The sequence below is a fragment of the Physella acuta genome, unplaced genomic scaffold (genome assembly GCF_028476545.2).
Source record: "Physella acuta isolate Inbredline_101_S28 unplaced genomic scaffold, ASM2847654v3 ptg002022l, whole genome shotgun sequence".
In the NCBI taxonomy this organism is placed as follows: Eukaryota; Metazoa; Mollusca; class Gastropoda; family Physidae; genus Physella; species Physella acuta.
Window position 1 is genome coordinate 119,463 of NW_026733526.1, and position 18,765 is coordinate 138,227.

Consider the following 18,765-nt stretch of genomic DNA (forward strand, 5'->3'; position numbering starts at 1 on the left):
AAAAGATGACTGGATTACCCTGACAGGTCATAAAAGATGACTGGATTACCCTGACAGGTCATAAAAGATGACTGGATTACCCTGACAGGTCATAAAAGATGACTGGATTACCCTGACAGGTCATAAAAAATGACTGGATTACCCTGACAGGTCATAAAAGATGACTGGATTACCCTGACAGGCCTGCTAGTGTGTTGACAAAGGATATTTGTTGTAGCTGAGAAAAAGTTGTACTGCTGCAGACATTTTGTGTCTTGCTCTCAATGTTTTGTTTGTATCAGGTGAGCATCTTTCTTATATTTGTGTCAGGCTAAAAGATGCCGACAGGAGAACTAGCCCCACAACAAGCCCTGCAGCTTAGCAAGGATACAGGGAAGATCAACAGTCCAGCCAGCATGTCACCAGTTAACTCAATTTTGCCTGAGCAAACCATTTTCTTTGGCATAGAGGCAGTGGATAAACTTGTATGGAAAGGATGGGGAAAGGGAATAGAATACTCCAAAAATCTGGTTTTAAAAAATCTGACAGTGAAAATAATCAAACTAACCTACAGGTAATGGTAAATACAAAATGTCAGCATATATATATATATATATATATATATATATATATATATACTAAATCAGATATTTTGTTTTGAGATAATTTTTCTTGGGGCTCTTAGTCCTATTTATAGCTATACCATCCTGAAACTATTTTTAGTGTGCCACAGTCCAGATTTTTTTCAACATTGTACCCAAAACCAATTTTCCTGAGTGCTGGAGCTACCTTTACATTGCCAGTGAGTTTCAGGCCTTTGGAAAATGTTCCTTATGATGATGCCATTTTTTTCAAACTGCAGGTAAGGACATCTTCTACCCTAATGATTGATGTTGTTTCTAAAATAGATTTTTTTCTGTTAAGATAATCATGTAGATCACATTTTGAGAATATATTTTTGTGTTGTATTTTGTTTGATGGGAAAAAATTGTTGTTGGTATTTTGTAGGATGGGAATAGATTTTCAGTGGAGCTAATGGCCATCTTACCTGTGATTGACATCTGTATTCCAATTGACCTTGACTTCAAGATGTGTGCTGTCAAAGATAGTGTTTCCATCACCTTTGAGGTTTTCAACACAGGGTAATTGTCTTAACCTTAATGTTAACTCAGGGTAATTGTCTTAATCTTAATGTTAACACAGGGTAATTGTCTTAATCTTAATGTTAACACGGGTAATTGTCTTAACGTTAACACAAGGTAATTGTCTTAATCTTAATGTTAACACAGGGTAATTGTCTTAATTTTAATGTTAACACAGGGTAATTGTCTTAATCTTAATGTTAACACAGGGTAATTGTCTTAATCTTAATGTTAACACAGGGTAATTGTCTTAATTTTAATGTCAACACGGGGTAATTGCCTTAATGTTAACACAGGGTAATTGTCTTAATTTTAATGTTAACACAGGGTAATTGTCTTAATCTTAACGTTTACATAGGGTAATTGTCTTAATCTTAATGTTAACACAGGGTAATTGTCTTAATCTTAATGTTAACACAGGGTAATTGTCTTAATTTTAATGTCAACACGGGGTAATTGTCTTAATGTTAATGTTAACACAGGGTAATTGTCTTAATCTTAACGTTTACATAGGGTAATTGTCTTAACGTTAACACAGGTTAAATGTCTTAACCCTAACTTAAACACAGGTTAAATGTCTTAACCCTAACTTAAACACAGGTTAAATGTCTTAACCCTAACTTAAACACAGGTTAAATGTCTTAACCCTAACTTAAACACAGGTTAAATGTCTTAACCCTAACTTGCTGCATTTGTTTACCTACCAGTGACCTGGATACCTGTGTCATGTGGGAGGTCAAGGAACCTTTTCTTATTGAACCTACGGAGGCTTTACTTAGCCAACAAGCAAGTGTCAAATTTAGAGCAACATTTAGACCTCAGGTAAAGTGTCAAGTTTAGGGCAACATTTAGACCTTAGGTAAAGTGTCAAGTTTAGGGCAACATTTAGACCTCAGGTAAAGTGTCAAGTTTAGGGCAACATTTAGACCTTAGGTAAAGTGTCAAGTTTAGGGCAACATTTAGACCTTAGGTAAAGTGTCAAGTTTAGGGCAACATTTAGACCTCAGGTAAAGTGTCAAGTTTAGGGCAACATTTAGACCTTAGGTAAAGTGTCAAGTTTAGGGCAACATTTAGACCTTAGGTAAAGTGTCAAGTTTAGGGCAACATTTAGACCTTAGGTAAAGTGTCAAGTTTAGGGCAACATTTAGACCTTAGGTAAAGTGTCAAGTTTAGAGCAACATTTAGACCTCAGGTAAAGTGTCAAGTTTAGGGCAACATTTAGACCTTAGGTAAAGTGTCAAGTTTAGGGCAACATTTAGACCTCTGGTAAAGTGTCAAGTTTAGGGCAACATTTAGACCTTAGGTAAAGTGTGGGCCATCTAACCAGTTCTACAGCTATGGTTGAGAGAGAGAGAGAGAGACCACCAGGCTATCTAAACAGCTTTTATTGTGATAGACCAAATCTAATGTGTTACAACACTAAGTCATTTACTTGTAGTAGGCCTTATGGGTAGGATTAGGGTTAAGAGTAGGGTTAGGATTAGGGTTAGGATTAGGGTTAGGATTAGGGTTAGGATTAGGATTTGAATTGGGTTAGAATTAGGGTTTGGATTAGACCTAAGGTTAGGATAATTACAACTAATAAAAGTACATGAGCATTAAGGATTATTATTATTAGAACCTGAGAAAAAAAAGATGAGACAAAAAATTAAAATTCACAATACAAATAAAATATTTTAATGTATTTTGTTTTATTATTAGTTTTGAAATCCAGCAAATTCTTGCTATAAATTTTAGATATAAATTCTTGCTTTAAATTTTCACCATAAATTGTTGCTTTAAATTGTTGCAAAAAATTCTTGCCATAAATTGTTGACATAAATTCGTGCTATAAATTCTTGCTATAAATTCTTGCTATAAATTGTTGCAGGGTGCCTTTGTGTATGAAGTTACTGCAGTTTGTAAGTTTGGGCCAAATTATGAATTTTCAAGGCCAACAAAATTTTATGGGATAGGTAAGGTTTTTCCTCTGGCTAAAGTAATTTTGTGGTGAACAAAACTAGTTGCTTTCTTCTATAAATAGATCTATAAACTTTGAAATAATGGTTGGTACAAAATTTGACAAAGCAAAATCATTGCCTTACTGCAAAGTATTCCATCATAAAAAAAATTATTTTAGTATGTGAATTATCAAAACTATACTCATAGAAACTGGCTAAAAAATCTCTTTCTTTGCAGGCAAATTTCCACATCTGTTGGTCTCTCTTCCTGGAAAAAATGCTCAGAGTGCAAACAGTGACAAGCTAAATGAAGTTGAGACTGAAGTTAACTTTCAGCAGGTTGCCGTAGCAACCAGTGCTGGCAAATGGGTGGAGCTTCATAATCTCTCACCTGTTAGTACTCAATACAAATATCAGCTATTTTAAAAAAAAAAACTTGTGATTATAAAAATGATGATGGAACTAGCTGGTAAGATTTTCTCCCCTCAGGTTCGTACATTGTTTTGTGTGGAACGTGTGCCTGGAATCAGCAGGATGGAAACAGCTTTTCATTGCTCTACAACACAGGGCGTGGTGCCACCTATGAGTGTCATGAAAATACCTGTGAGTTTTCTTTAAAACAACTAAGGCATTATCCCACAAAGCAGATCATTTAGGAAAACTAAGCATTATCCCACAAAGCAGATCATTTAGGAAAGCTAAGCATTATCCCACAAAGCAGATCATTTAGGAAAGCTAAGCATTATCCCACAAAGCAGATCATTTAGGAAAACTAAGCATTATCCCACAAAACAGATCATTTAGGAAAACTAAGCATTATCCCACAAAGCAGATCATTTAGGAAAGCTAAGCATTATCCCACAAAGCAGATCATTTAGGAAAGCTAAGCATTATCCCACAAAGCAGATCATTTAGGAAAACTAAGCATTATCCCACAAAACAGATCATTTAGGAAAACTAAGCATTATCCCACAAAGCAGATCATTTAGGAAAACTAAGCGTTATCCCACAAAGCAGATCATTTAGGAAAACTAAGCATTATCCCACAAAGCAGATCATTTAGGAAAGCTAAGCATTATTCCACAAAGCAGATCATTTAGGAAAGCTAAGCATTATCCCACAAAGCAGATCATTTAGGAAAACTAAGCATTATCCCACAAAGCAGATCATTTAGGAAAACTAAGCATTATCCCACAAAGCAGATCATTTAGGAAAACTAAGCATTATCCCACAAAGCAGATCATTTAGGAAAACTAAGCATTATCCCACAAAGCAGATCATTTAGGAAAGTAAAGCATTATCCCACAAAGCAGATCATTTAGGAAAACTAAGCATTATCCCACAGATACTTTAAGTGCACCATTTGTTTCAGCTGACCTTCAGTCCTCATGTCCCCAACATCACCAGCATTGATTACTTCAGCGTGCTCTCTGTGGGTAACATCAGTCACAGTACCATCAAATGTGTTGGTTCATCTGTAGGTCAGTAGCTCAACTCTCTCAATCAACTCAGTGGGTAACATCAGTCACAGTACCATCAAATGTGTTGGTTCATCTGTAGGTCAGTAGCTCAACTCTCTCAATCAACTCAGTGGGTAACATCAGTCACAGTACCATCAAATGTGTTGGTTCATCTGTAGGTCAGTAGCTCAACTCTCTCAATCAACTCAGTGGGTAACATCAGTCACAGTACCATCAAATGTGTTGGTTCATCTGTAGGTCAGTAGCTCAACTCTCTCAATCAACTCAGTGGGTAACATCAGTCACAGTACCATCAAATGTGTTGGTTCATCTGTAGGTCAGTAGCTCAACTCTCTCAATCAACTCAGTGGGTAACATCAGTCACAGTACCATCAAATGTGTTGGTTCATCTGTAGGTCAGTAGCTCAACTCTCTCAATCAACTCAGTGGGTAACATCAGTCACAGTACCATCAAATGTGTTGGTTCATCTGTAGGTCAGTAGCTCAACTCTCTCAATCAACTCAGTGGGTAACATCAGTCACAGTACCATCAAATGTGTTGGTTCATCTGTAGGTCAGTAGCTCAACTCTCTCAATCAACTCAGTGGGTAACATCAGTCACAGTACCATCAAATGTGTTGGTTCATCTGTAGGTCAGTAGCTCAACTCTCTCAATCAACTCAGTGGGTAACATCAGTCACAGTACCATCAAATGTGTTGGTTCATCTGTAGGTCAGTAGCTCAACTCTCTCAATCAACTCAGTGGGTAACATCAGTCACAGTACCATCAAATGTGTTGGTTCATCTGTAGGTCAGTAGCTCAACTCTCTCAATCAACTCAGTGGGTAACATCAGTCACAGTACCATCAAATGTGTTGGTTCATCTGTAGGTCAGTAGCTCAACTCTCTCAATCAACTCAGTGGGTAACATCAGTCACAGTACCATCAAATGTGTTGGTTCATCTGTAGGTCAGTAGCTCAACTCTCTCAATCAACTCAGTGGGTAACATCAGTCACAGTACCATCAAATGTGTTGGTTCATCTGTAGGTCAGTAGCTCAACTCTCTCAATCAACTCAGTGGGTAACATCAGTCACAGTACCATCAAATGTGTTGGTTCATCTGTAGGTCAGTAGCTCAACTCTCTCAATCAACTCAGTGGGTAACATCAGTCACAGTACCATCAAATGTGTTGGTTCATCTGTAGGTCAGTAGCTCAACTCTCTCAATCAACTCAGTGGGTAACATCAGTCACAGTACCATCAAATGTGTTGGTTCATCTGTAGGTCAGTAGCTCAACTCTCTCAATCAACTCAGTGGGTAACATCAGTCACAGTACCATCAAATGTGTTGGTTCATCTGTAGGTCAGTAGCTCAACTCTCTCAATGATTCAGCCCCCCACCTTCTCTGTACATGTATTGGATATTTTCTCCATATAGGATTCATCCAGCACATGTACAGCTATATTGGGAAGGGATAGGGACAAGGTTAGGGATAACAATTAGAGATAAGTATAGGTATATATATAATATGAAACTAAAGGATAGTTTAGTAATTACCCTGGTGGGGGGGGGGGGGGGGAAGTAATTAGGGTAAGAGTTTAAGGGTTAGGGTTAGATTTAGGGTTAGGGTTGGCATTTGGGTTAGGTTTATTGTTAGGGTTAGGATTTGGGTTAGGTTTAGGAATGGGACTCTCTTCTTCAAAACAAAATCGAAAAAATGAAATAGAATAATCAAATAAATAGAGTGTATGAGATTATATAAAGGGTAATACTCAATGAGATTATATAAAGGGTAATACTCAATGAGATTATATAAAGGGTAATACTCAATGAGATTATATAAAGGGTAATACTCAATGAGATTATATAAAGGGTAATACTCAATGAGATTATATAAATGGTAATACTCAATGAGATTATATAAAGGGTAATACTCAATGAGATTATATAAATGGTAATACTCAATGAGATTATATAAAGGGTAATACTCCATGAGATTATATAAAGTGAAGTGGATTGTTATCTTAGACAGATGATACAACAGACGAGGAAGCCATTTTTTATGTAACCTTGTTTATTCTGAATCGGAAACGGAACATTACATGCAAGGGACATCACTCAAACATTATAAGACTAATACAAGAAGAGTGAGTTCCCCTCAACATAAAGCTCAATATATATTAACTAGCTGCATCCCGTGCTCCGCCACGGTAAATCTTTTTAAAATATACCAACTTTGGAACAGAACAAAACAAACAAAAACAACACAAACACAAACACAAACAAAACACAACCACAACCACAACACAACCACATTACAACCACAACACAATCACAACACTACCACAACCACAACCACAACCCAACCACAAAACAACCACAACACAACCACAACACAACCACAACCACAACACACGGTAAATCTTTTTTAAATGTACCAAGTTGGGAACAGAACAAAACTAAATACAACACAAACGAACGCAAAGAAAAAAAAACGAAAAAACAAACACAACACTCATAACATAAACACAATTTAAATGCAATCATAAAGGCATATTGCTCACAGTCTAGCCCGTAGCGCCTAATCGCGCCCTTTCCGGTGATTTGCACCCCCCTCAAACTTTCGATTTGCACCCCTGTCCCCCCGCCCTAAAACATTCGATTTCCACCCCCCCCCCCCCTCGCGCAATTTTTTCCAACCCATTTTTGCGCCCCCTAAGGTCGGCACCCGGGGACATATGCCCCCCCCCCCTCGCTACGCCTCTCCTATAAAACCCGAAAGATAGAATAATAATTAGAAAACTGTATAAATAATATGCAGTATCTATAATATCCGTGTTTTACCTACAATATTTCACTTTATCCATTCACGCATTTTTTTTCCAGTACTTTAAATTTTAAAAATTTACAATAGAGTTTCATAACTAAAACCATTGCGCACCTGATGAACGTGATGACGCGTCTATAATAGTGCTGAATAGTTGATTCAAAATTATAAGTAATAAACAGTAGGGCCTACATTCAGTGAATAAAATAAATAAAAGATTGCCTTTTATCAATCCATGCTAATTATAATTTTCTAACAATAATTTACTCTTACACATCCGGATAATTTGCATTCACATTTTGCTAATTATATTATTGCAACACTAATTCCTTCTATGACGACCGTATATTTGCATTCACATTTTTTATTAGCGTGAGTTTAATGTATTTTTAAATTACCTCTTTTGTCAAAATTAGAAAAAAAGAGTTATATTAATTTGATTTTTCTACCGTACTGTTATTATGTTATTGAAATGTATCCATTTTTTTCTGGGAATATAAACGAAAATGATATTTGACATTGATACTTTTAATATGTTTTAGCCGTGTGTGTATATTTAATATTTTCTTTAAGTTATGCAAAATTGTACAAACAGTGGAAATTATAAAATAGCTCTATGCCGCTATATAAACAAACCCTACTCTAATACTTATAATAAGACACTGCGGTGCACTGAAAAGCACAGCATGGTGCGTAGTTTACTTTTATAGTCCCAAAATCTATAGCGATGACGGAAGGAAGGACTGACACACTACCTAGCCGCTTATATTATAGATACTCCATGAGATTATATAAAGGGTAATACTCAATATTATATAAAGGGTAATACTCCATGAGATTATATAAAGGGTAATACTCAATGAGATTATATAAAGGGTAATACTCCATGAGATTATGTAAAGGATAATACTCAATAAGATTATGTAAAGGGTAATACTCAATGAGATTATATAAAGGGTAATACTCCATGAGATTATATAAAGGGTAATACTCCATGACATTATATAAAGGGTAATACTCCATGAGATTATATAAATGGTAATACTCAATGAGATTATATAAAGGGTAATACTCCATGAGATTATATAAAGGGTAATACTCCATGAGATTATATAAAGGGTAATGCTCCATGAGATTATATAAAGGGTAATACTCAATGAGATTATATAAAGGGTAATACTCAATAAGATTATATAAAGGGTAATACTCAATGAGATTATATAAAGGGTAATACTCAATAAGATTATATAAAGGGTAATACTCCATGAGATTATAAAAAGGGTAATACTCCATGAGATTATATAAAGGGTAATACTCCATTAGATTATATAAAGGGTAATGCCTGTCAAAGCAACTAGTTCTGTGTAGCTTACAATTTTATTAGCCCACCATATCAATAGGGCACTCTTTAAAATGTAGGACTCATGGGTAGTCAGGGGCACTTTAGGTGACAGCCTAGGCCCTGGGTGATGACCCAGGTACATTTTGACATCTAACCAGTAGGACACTGGGGCATATATGTATGTATATATATGTATATATATATATATATATATATATATATACTTTATATATGTATATATATACACATAGATTAGTTGGGCTGGAAAAATAATTTCTATATCTGAGTATCAAGGAAAGAAGTATACTTGTATCAACAAAAAAATGCTATTGTTAACATTTGACGCCAAGTTGTACTTACTGTCCCAATTATAATTGTATTTATTATCTGCCATCTTGAGGTTTTTTGTATAGCTGACCACAGATAATAGAGAAGACAGCTGACCACAGATAATAGAGAAGACAGCTGACCACAGATAATAGAGAAGACAGCTGACCACAAATAATAGAGAAGACAGCTGACCACAGATAATAGAGAAGACAGCTGACCACAGATAATAGAGAAGACAGCTGACCACAGATAATAGAGAAGACAGCTGACCACAGATAATAGAGAAGACAGCTGACCACAGATAATAGAGAAGACAGCTGACCACAGATAATAGAGAAGACAGCTGACCACAGATAATAGAGAAGACAGCTGACCACAAATAATAGAGAAGACAGCTGACCACAGATAATAGAGAAGACAGCTGACCACAGATAATAGAGAAGACAGCTGACCACAGATAATAGAGAAGACAGCTGACCACAAATAATAGAGAAGACAGCTGACCACAGATAATAGAGAAGACAGCTGACCACAGATAATAGAGAAGACAGCTGACCACAGATAATAGAGAAGACAGCTGACCACAGATAATAGAGAAGACAGCTGACCACAGATAATAGAGAAGACAGCTGACCACAGATAATAGAGACGACAGCTGACCACAGATAATAGAGAAGACAGCTGACCACAGATAATAGAGAAGACAGCTGACCACAGATAATAGAGAAGACAGCTGACCACAGACAATAGAGAAGACAGCTGACCACAGATAATAGAGAAGACAGCTGACCACAGATAATAGAGAAGACAGCTGACCACAGATAATAGAGAAGACAGCTGACCACAGATAATAGAGACGACAGCTGACCACAGATAATAGAGAAGACAGCTGACCACAGATAATAGAGAAGACAGCTGACCACAGATAATAGAGAAGACAGCTGACCACAGATAATAGAGAAGACAGCTGACCACAGATAATAGAGAAGACAGCTGACCACAGATAATAGAGAAGACAGCTGACCACAGATAATAGAGAAGACAGCTGACCACAGATAATAGAGAAGACAGCTGACCACAGATAATAGAGAAGCTTTTGATTTTTTTTTAAAAATTGCACAGGGCCAAAAGTAGAATTGAGTTTACACAGAATCAACTTTCAAGTTGTGAATGAGGGTCATAGTGGGACTCGGTCATTTGAGATCATCAACAAGTCTAACATGGAGGCTGTTTACAGGGTAAGGGTTGGTGTTTGGTCAACTATCTTTGAGACATTTCAAACAAACATTGCTACATTGAAAGCTAAAACAAAGCTGATTTGTCTACTTTAGACATTGACTAAAACAAAGCTGATTTGTCTACTCTTAAACTTTGACTAAAACAAAGCGGATTTGTCTACTCTTAAACATTGACTATAACAAAGCGGATTTTGTCTACTCTTAGTTTGAAATTGACTGTGAAGAGTCTGTGTTTAAGTTCCCTCAAACCAGTGGCATTTTAAAACCAAATTCTTCAGAAACTGTGGTCCTCAGTTTTCTCCCAGAACACCCAATCAACTACTACAGGAGAGTTCCATTTTTGGTTCACAACCAGGTTCAGTGAATTTTTTTTTGTTTTAAAAATATTTTTTTTTAGCTATGAATTTCATAATTAAGATTTATTTTAAAAAAGGTAATGCAAAAGAAAGCATTTGCAATTTTTTAAAGGAATTAATGCTTGAATGTAAAAAATGCCCAATCTTTCAGCCACCAATATTTCTTGATCTATTGGGGACTTGTCACTCAGAACTTGTCAAGCCTGCAGTTCTAAAGGGAAGACATATTTCTCGCTACTTTACTCATGTGGAGAGGGGTATTTCAGTTCTTGCCCCTGATGTAAGTCATCTAAATATTATTCTTTAATAAACAAACAAAAACCTTCTTTGATTATTATTCCAGAGTTATTAATATCCCTATTATTATTCTATATTAGTTACAGTTTTTTTAATCTAAGAAATAATTATTTGATTACAAATTACATAAACTTTTGTTCATTGACTTTTTGTTATAAGAAAAATATGTTGACTTTTTGTTATAAGAACAATATGTTGACTTTTTGTTATAAGAACAAAATGTTGACTTTTTGTTATAAGAATGATGTGTTGACTATCCCTCTTGTCATGATTTATTCTCCATGATATTTTTGTCACACTAAATTATCCAGCTGACATTCTCCATGATATTTTTGTCACACTAAATTATCCAGCTGACATTCTCCATGATATTTTTGTTCCAATAAATTATCCAGCTGACATTCTCCATATTTTTGTCACACTAAATTATCCAGCTGACATTCTCCATGATATTTTTGTTACACTAAATTATCCAGCTGACATTCTCCATGATATTTTTGTCCCAATAAATTATCCAGCTGACATTCTCCATGATATTTTTGTCACACTAAATTATCCAGCTGACATTCTCCATGAAATTTTTGTCCCAATAAATTATCCAGCTGACATTCTCCATGATATTTTTGTTCCAATAAATTATCCAGCTGACATTCTCCATGATATTTTTGTCCCAATAAATTATCCAGCTGACATTCTCCATGATATTTTTGTCACACTAAATTATCCAGCTGACATTCTCCATGATATTTTTGTCCCAATAAATTATCCAGATGACAATCACCATGATATTTTTGTCACACTAAATTATCCAGCTGACAATCTCCATGATATTTTTTTTACACTAAATTATCCAGCTGACATTCTCCATGATATTTTTGTCCCAATAAATTATCCAGCTGACATTCTCCATGATATTTTTGTCACACTAAATTATCCAGCTGACAATCTCCATGATATTTTTGTTCCAATAAATTACCCAGCTGACATTCTCCATGTTATTTCTGTCCCAATAAATTATCCAGCTGACATTCTCCATGATATTTTTGTTCCAATAAATTATCCAGCTGACATTCTCCATATTTTTGTCACACTAAATTATCCAGCTGACATTCTCCATGATATTTTTGTTACACTAAATTATCCAGCTGACATTCTCCATGATATTTTTGTTACACTAAATTATCCAGCTGACATTCTCCATGATATTTTTGTCCCAATAAATTATCCAGCTGACATTCTCCATGATATTTTTGTTACACTAAATTATCCACCTGACATTCTCCATGATATTTTTGTTACACTAAATTATCCAGCTGACATTCTCCATGATATTAGCATGTAGAGAACAGTCTGACAAAACTAACTACCAAATGTAAACAGACAGCGTACACACGACATAGAAGTCTTACATTCATGGGACATGACTAAGATATAGGTCTATGTGTAATTCATGTGAAGTAACAATAAAAAACCAATGTCCTCTGTGTCTAAGTGAGACAGGAATATTTCTGTTCATCAACCATCTCAGACAAGCATTAATATGTACATATATCATGGATATGAGATACATACAACATCAACCATCTCAGACCAGCATTAATATGTACATATATCATGGATATGAGATACATACAACATCAACCATCTCAGACCAGCATTAATATGTACATATATCATGGATATGAGATACATACAACATCAACCATCTCAGACCAGCATTAATATGTACATATATCATGGATATGAGATACATACAACATCAACCATCTCAGACCAGCATTAATATGTACATATATCATGGATATGAGATACATACAACATCAACCATCTCAGACCAGCATTAATATGTACATATATCATGGATATGAGATACATACAACATCAACCATCTCAGACCAGCATTAATATGTACATATATCATGGATATGAGATACATACAACATCAACCATCTCAGACCAGCATTAATATGTACATATATCATGGATATGAGATACATACAACATCAACCATCTCAGACCAGCATTAATATGTACATATATCATGGATATGAGATACATACAACATCAACCATCTCAGACCAGCATTAATATGTACATATATCATGGATATGAGATACATACAACATCAACCATCTCAGACCAGCATTAATATGTACATATATCATGGATATGAGATACATACAACATCAACCATCTCAGACCAGCATTAATATGTACATATATCATGGATATGAGATACATACAACATCAACCATCTCAGACCAGCATTAATATGTACATATATCATGGATATGAGATACATACAATCTTATGAACAATTGGAGACAAGGCAACTTCAGTCATGGTACACTAGTCTTTACAGTAACTAGGAAAAAATGCATGATGTGTGAACCAATATTTCTGGGAAGATTGGATTCATATCTGAACATGTTTTGTCTCCATGACCACTCATTTTATACTCAGGACCTTCCATTACATATTCTCAGTTTATACTCAGGACCTTCTATTACATATTCTCAGTTTATACTGCGTAGCAACACTCTGTGCACTTGTTATGTACTTGACTGGGATGACATTCACATTATCTCCAAAATCTATAAGGCTAACCCTAACCCTAAGGCTAACCCTAACCCTAAGGCTAACCCTAACCCTAAGGCTAACCCTAACCCTAAGGCTAACCCTAACCCTAAGGCTAACCTTAGGCACACTAACTTCTGTTGTCACAATTGCCACTTTGATCACCTTATAATGCTTACCATTGATTACCAACACCATTTCTACATTATATGCCAAGAACCAACAGACACAATTCACTTTTTCACATTTTATTACAAACACAAGCAGTCACCATGTTACATTACAAATACAAGCTGTCACCAAGTTACATTACAAATACAATTATGTTACATTACAAATACAATAATGTTACATTACAAATACAATAATGTTACATTACAAATACAATTATGTTACATTACAAATACAATTATGTTACATTACAAATACAATAATGTTACATTACAAATACAATTATGTTACATTACAAATACAATAATGTTACATTACAAATACAATTATGTTACATTACGAATACATGCTGTCACCATTTTATATTACCACACACACACACACAACACAGAGATAAGGGACATAAAACTAACAAGACAAAACAATTTGCTTTGGAATAGTTTTCACCATTTCTTCCTTTAATAAAAGAAAATCTTTTTTTTCAGTACCTGGATGAGCTTGTCAAGTCTGGAAGAATTGTAATTGACAATAATGGTTGTCTGGAAATGACAAATGATGAAGACAAAGTTAGTTTTTAGTGGCAGTATCATTTTATAATGTTATTTTTTAGTGGCAGTATTATTTCATGTTAGTTTTTAGCGGCAGCATTTTTTTTATAAAGTTAGTTTTTAGTGGCAGTATGTTTTTTATAAAGTTAGTTTTTAGCGGCAGTATTTTTTTTATAATGTTAGTTTTTAGTGGCAGTATTTTTTTTATAATGTTAGTTTTAAGTGGCAGTATGTTTTTTATAATGTTAGTTTTTAGTGGCAGCATTTTTTTATAATGTTAGTTTTTAGTGGCAGTATTTTTTTATAATTTTTTAGTGGCAGTATTTTTTTATAACGTTAGTTTTTAGTGGCAGTATTTTTTTATAATGTTAGTTTTTAGTGGCAGTATTTTTTTATAATGTTAGTTTTTAGTGGCAGTATTTTTTAATAATTTTTTAGTGGCAGTATTTTTTTATAATGTTAGTTTTTAGTGGCAGTATTTTTTATAATGTTAGTTTTTAGTGGCAGTATTTTTTTTATAATGTTAGTTTTTAGTGGCAGTATTATTTTATAATGTTAGTTTTTAGTGGCAGTATTTTTTATAATGTTAGTTTTTAGTGGCAGTGTTTTTTATAATGTTAGTTTTTAGTGGCAGTATTTTTTAAATAATTTTTTAGTGGCAGTATTTTTTTTATAATGTTAGTTTTTAGTGGCAGTATTTTTTTAATAATTTTAGTTTTTAGCGGCAGTATTTTTTTTTTATAATGTTAGTTTTTAGTGGCAGTATTTTTTTTATAATGTTAGTTTTTAGTGGCAGTATTTTTTTAATAATTTTAGTTTTTAGCGGCAGTATTTTTTTTTTATAATGTTAGTTTTTAGTGGCAGTATTTTTTTTATAATGTTAGTTTTTAGTGGCAGTATTTTTTTATAATGTTAGTTTTTAGCGGCAGTATTTTTTTATAATGTTAGTTTTTAGTGGCAGTATTATTTTATAATGTTAGTTTTTAGTGGCAGTATTATTTTATAATGTTAGTTTTTAGTGGCAGTATCTTTTTATAATGTTAGTTTTTAGTGGCAGTATTTTTTATAATGTTAGTTTTTAGTGGCAGTGTTTTTTTATAATGTTAGTTTTTAGTGGCAGTATTTTTTAAATAATTTTTTAGTGGCAGTATTTTTTTTATAATGTTAGTTTTTAGTGGCAGTATTTTTTTAATAATTTTAGTTTTTAGCGGCAGTATTTTTTTTTTATAATGTTAGTTTTTAGTGGCAGTATTTTTTTTATAATGTTAGTTTTTAGTGGCAGTATTTTTTTATAATGTTAGTTTTTAGCGGCAGTATTTTTTTATAATGTTAGTTTTTAGTGGCAGTATTATTTTATAATGTTAGTTTTTAGTGGCAGTATTTTTTCTTTCTTGTATATATGAAGTATAGAGAAAGTCTTGTAATCGTGCAAATTCTCGACGTTTTACAGCTCCCTGAGTCGGAAAATCATAGTTTTGCAATCTTGTCCGTATGTCGGTGTGTGTGTGTGTATGTGCGTGTGTGTGTGTGTGTCCGTAAACACGATAACTTGAGTACCATTACAGCTAGGTTGATGAAATTTTATATATAAGTTTTATATCAAAATCATAGATCCGTAGCAACTTTTGAGCAATTTCCAATCACCAGAAGTGGAACTTTTTCTACTTACAATTTTTCAAAAGCCTGTAACTTGAGTATTATTTCAGATAGATAAATGAAATTTCACATGTAAGTGTCTGCTTTCAAATTTTGAGTAATTTCCGTTGACTGCAAGTAGTAATTTACTCCATTTCCGATTTCTCAAAAAACACATGTGAATTTTTAAAGTACTAATAATATTCCGCACTATTATGCACATTTTGTTTGGCGTTCACTTGGTGTGCAATTCTTTTTTCAAGGAGATTTTATTTTATTTTAAAAACTTAAAGTATTTAAAAATGGATTAAAAATCATGTCTATATCGTGATGTGCCATCCATAGTGTCAGATAAAAATATTTGAGAAAGTTTAGGGGAGATTACTCCCGGTTTATTTTTTTTACAAAGTTAGTTTTAAGTGGCAGTATTTTTTTTACACAGTTAGTCTTTGGTGGCAGTATTTTTAACCATAAAATTGACTGGGAATATAAATTCAACAATATAAATATACACTAGTAACTCTAATCCAAACCAATAAATAATCATTACAATTTGTAATAAACCAAAACAAATCTTGTTGTCACTTGTGTAGGCTGAGCTTGTGACCAATATATCTCTGAAAGATGTCAGCTCAATGGATGAATATTTTAATGATGGCATACACTCACAATTTATTGTAAGTCTTTACTCATAGTTTAGTATAAAGAACAAAGGCTAGGGTTTGGGTTAGGGTTGGGTTTGGGTTAGGGTTGGGTTAGGGTTAGGGCTGGATTAGGGCTAAGGTTAGGATTAAGGAGAGTGTTAGGGCTAAGGAAAAATACTTCAGTTGAGACACACACACAACATAATTCTACTGACTCAGTTGAGACACACATACAACATAATTCTACTGACTCAGTTGAGACACACATACAACATAATTCAACTGAACTTAGTTGAGACACACATACAACATAATTCTACTGAACTTAGTTGAGACACACATACAACATAATTCTACTGAACTTAGTTGAGACACACATACAACATAATTCTACTGAACTTAGTTGAGACACACATACAACATAATTCTACTGAACTTAGTTGAGACACACATACAACATAATTCTACTGACTCAGTTGAGACACACATACAACATAATTCTACTGACTCAGTTGAGACACACATACAACATAATTCTACTGAACTTAGATTAAATGATGGGGAAAAATTGGAGGGTTGTAGGTCTAAATTATTTTATAGTTGTTGTTTCATTTGTGAAAGAATTTGTTACTCTTAGTTTTGAACAAAAATGATGATTGGCTAAAAACTATCAGCCGCTAGTATATAAGTATGTGTTCTCCATAGCAAATATTCTATTATTAAAGCAAACGTTATCCTTTAAAATAAATATGACAACTGAATTTGATGTTCATATGTTTCAGACTACAGTACCGCATGTCAGCTTGGACACACCAAGTTTAGATTTTGGAAATTGTCCAAACCTCAAAGCTACTCTTGAAAAGGTTGAAATTATATTTTTGCACATTGATAGGTTGACAAAATGTCTTAAAATCTACTTCAATCATTAAATAAATAACTAAATAACTAAATAAATAAAAAAGCAAATAAATGAATATATATATAGTATATAGGGGTCATCCATAAATGCCGTCACGCTTTTTTTGACGATTTTTACCTACCCCCTCCCCTCCGTCACACGTCGTCACAAAAAGCCAGTCCCCCTAAAATAACGTCACACCTCAACCTACAACCCCCCTCAAAATTGCAGTTGAATTTTTTTTAAACATCGATATTTTTCCAAAATCTTGTCTAAACTATTACAATTTATTAAAACAGTTATCTAAAACGCGAAATAACGTCTAAAAGTCGTTCTCTAACATTGCTTTTTTATAATGCAAAAATGTGACGTTGCAACATCTGAACCCCCCCCCCCTCCCCCTCATCACACATCGTCACAAAATAACGGACCCCTCTCCCTCTACGAGAGTGACTTCATTTATGGATGACCCCATATATTCATATATATATATATATATATATATATATATATATATATATATATATATATCTTTATCTATATATATATCTATATATATATCTATATATTTATATATATATATATCTATATCTATATCTATATCTATATCTATATCTATATCTATATATATATATATATATATATATATATATATACATATATATATATATATATGTATAGCCTGTATATCGTGAATGTATTTGTATAGTGATTGCGAATTCTTTCAAATTTCCTTAAAGACTGTAACCATAACAAACCACACGCGTGGAAAAGTAACAGTGCAGTGGAATGGTGGTAGGTATATTAGAAACATGGGCTAGATGTCATTATGATCAGGAAATTAACTCATGAAAATATGCAAGGAAAATGTGTAGATTAACTAGCTTTTAATTACTAAAATGAAATGAAGTTCAGAAACATACTAACATTTCATAAGTCTATTCCAATCCTAACCCTATTCCAATGCTTACCCTATTCCAATCGCAACAGTATATTCCAAAGCCCAAACATGTTTCTATCTCTTATTTACTTGCTTGTAATGTCCTTTTGCAGGGAGTAATGTCCCAGGGTGTAATTGATAGGGGGGGTCATTGCTCTGTGGGGGGTAGGGGGCCGGCAATTATTGGAGGGGGGGGGGGGGGGGTAATGTCTTGTTCACATTGGACTTCATACAAGTGCGTGACCTAGACCTCCTTACGAGTGTTTGACCTTGACATTTATATGAACTTGAGTGTTCGATATAGGGCTATATACCTTCATTGAAGTAATGTCAAAGCTACAGAATCAGATATTTGGATATTAGATGAAGTAAATCTGTGTTTGATATATCTCTCTCACGATTTTGATCTAAATTTTTTGATCTCCCAAAAAACATTTGA

General features: G+C 33.9%; 1 protein-coding gene across 4 annotated transcripts in view; it reads left to right on the plus strand.

The window, feature by feature from the left end:
* Window positions 1-18,765, plus strand: part of LOC131931736 (cilia- and flagella-associated protein 65) — a 98,665-nt gene that overhangs the window by 25,660 nt on the left and 54,240 nt on the right. For all 4 annotated transcript variants that reach the window (XM_059288573.1, XM_059288572.1, XM_059288571.1 and 1 more), the window contains exons 3-17: window positions 310-553; window positions 703-841; window positions 988-1,121; window positions 1,829-1,943; window positions 2,992-3,076; window positions 3,300-3,454; window positions 3,551-3,664; window positions 4,434-4,542; window positions 10,145-10,260; window positions 10,466-10,615; window positions 10,768-10,896; window positions 14,147-14,227; window positions 16,438-16,521; window positions 17,271-17,351; window positions 18,127-18,181. In XM_059288573.1, the coding sequence (XP_059144556.1) occupies window positions 318-553; window positions 703-841; window positions 988-1,121; window positions 1,829-1,943; window positions 2,992-3,076; window positions 3,300-3,454; window positions 3,551-3,664; window positions 4,434-4,542; window positions 10,145-10,260; window positions 10,466-10,615; window positions 10,768-10,896; window positions 14,147-14,227; window positions 16,438-16,521; window positions 17,271-17,351; window positions 18,127-18,181 (1,783 nt within the window). In that variant the 5' untranslated portion in view covers window positions 310-317. The remainder of the gene's footprint in view (window positions 1-309; window positions 554-702; window positions 842-987; window positions 1,122-1,828; window positions 1,944-2,991; window positions 3,077-3,299; window positions 3,455-3,550; window positions 3,665-4,433; window positions 4,543-10,144; window positions 10,261-10,465; window positions 10,616-10,767; window positions 10,897-14,146; window positions 14,228-16,437; window positions 16,522-17,270; window positions 17,352-18,126; window positions 18,182-18,765) is intronic.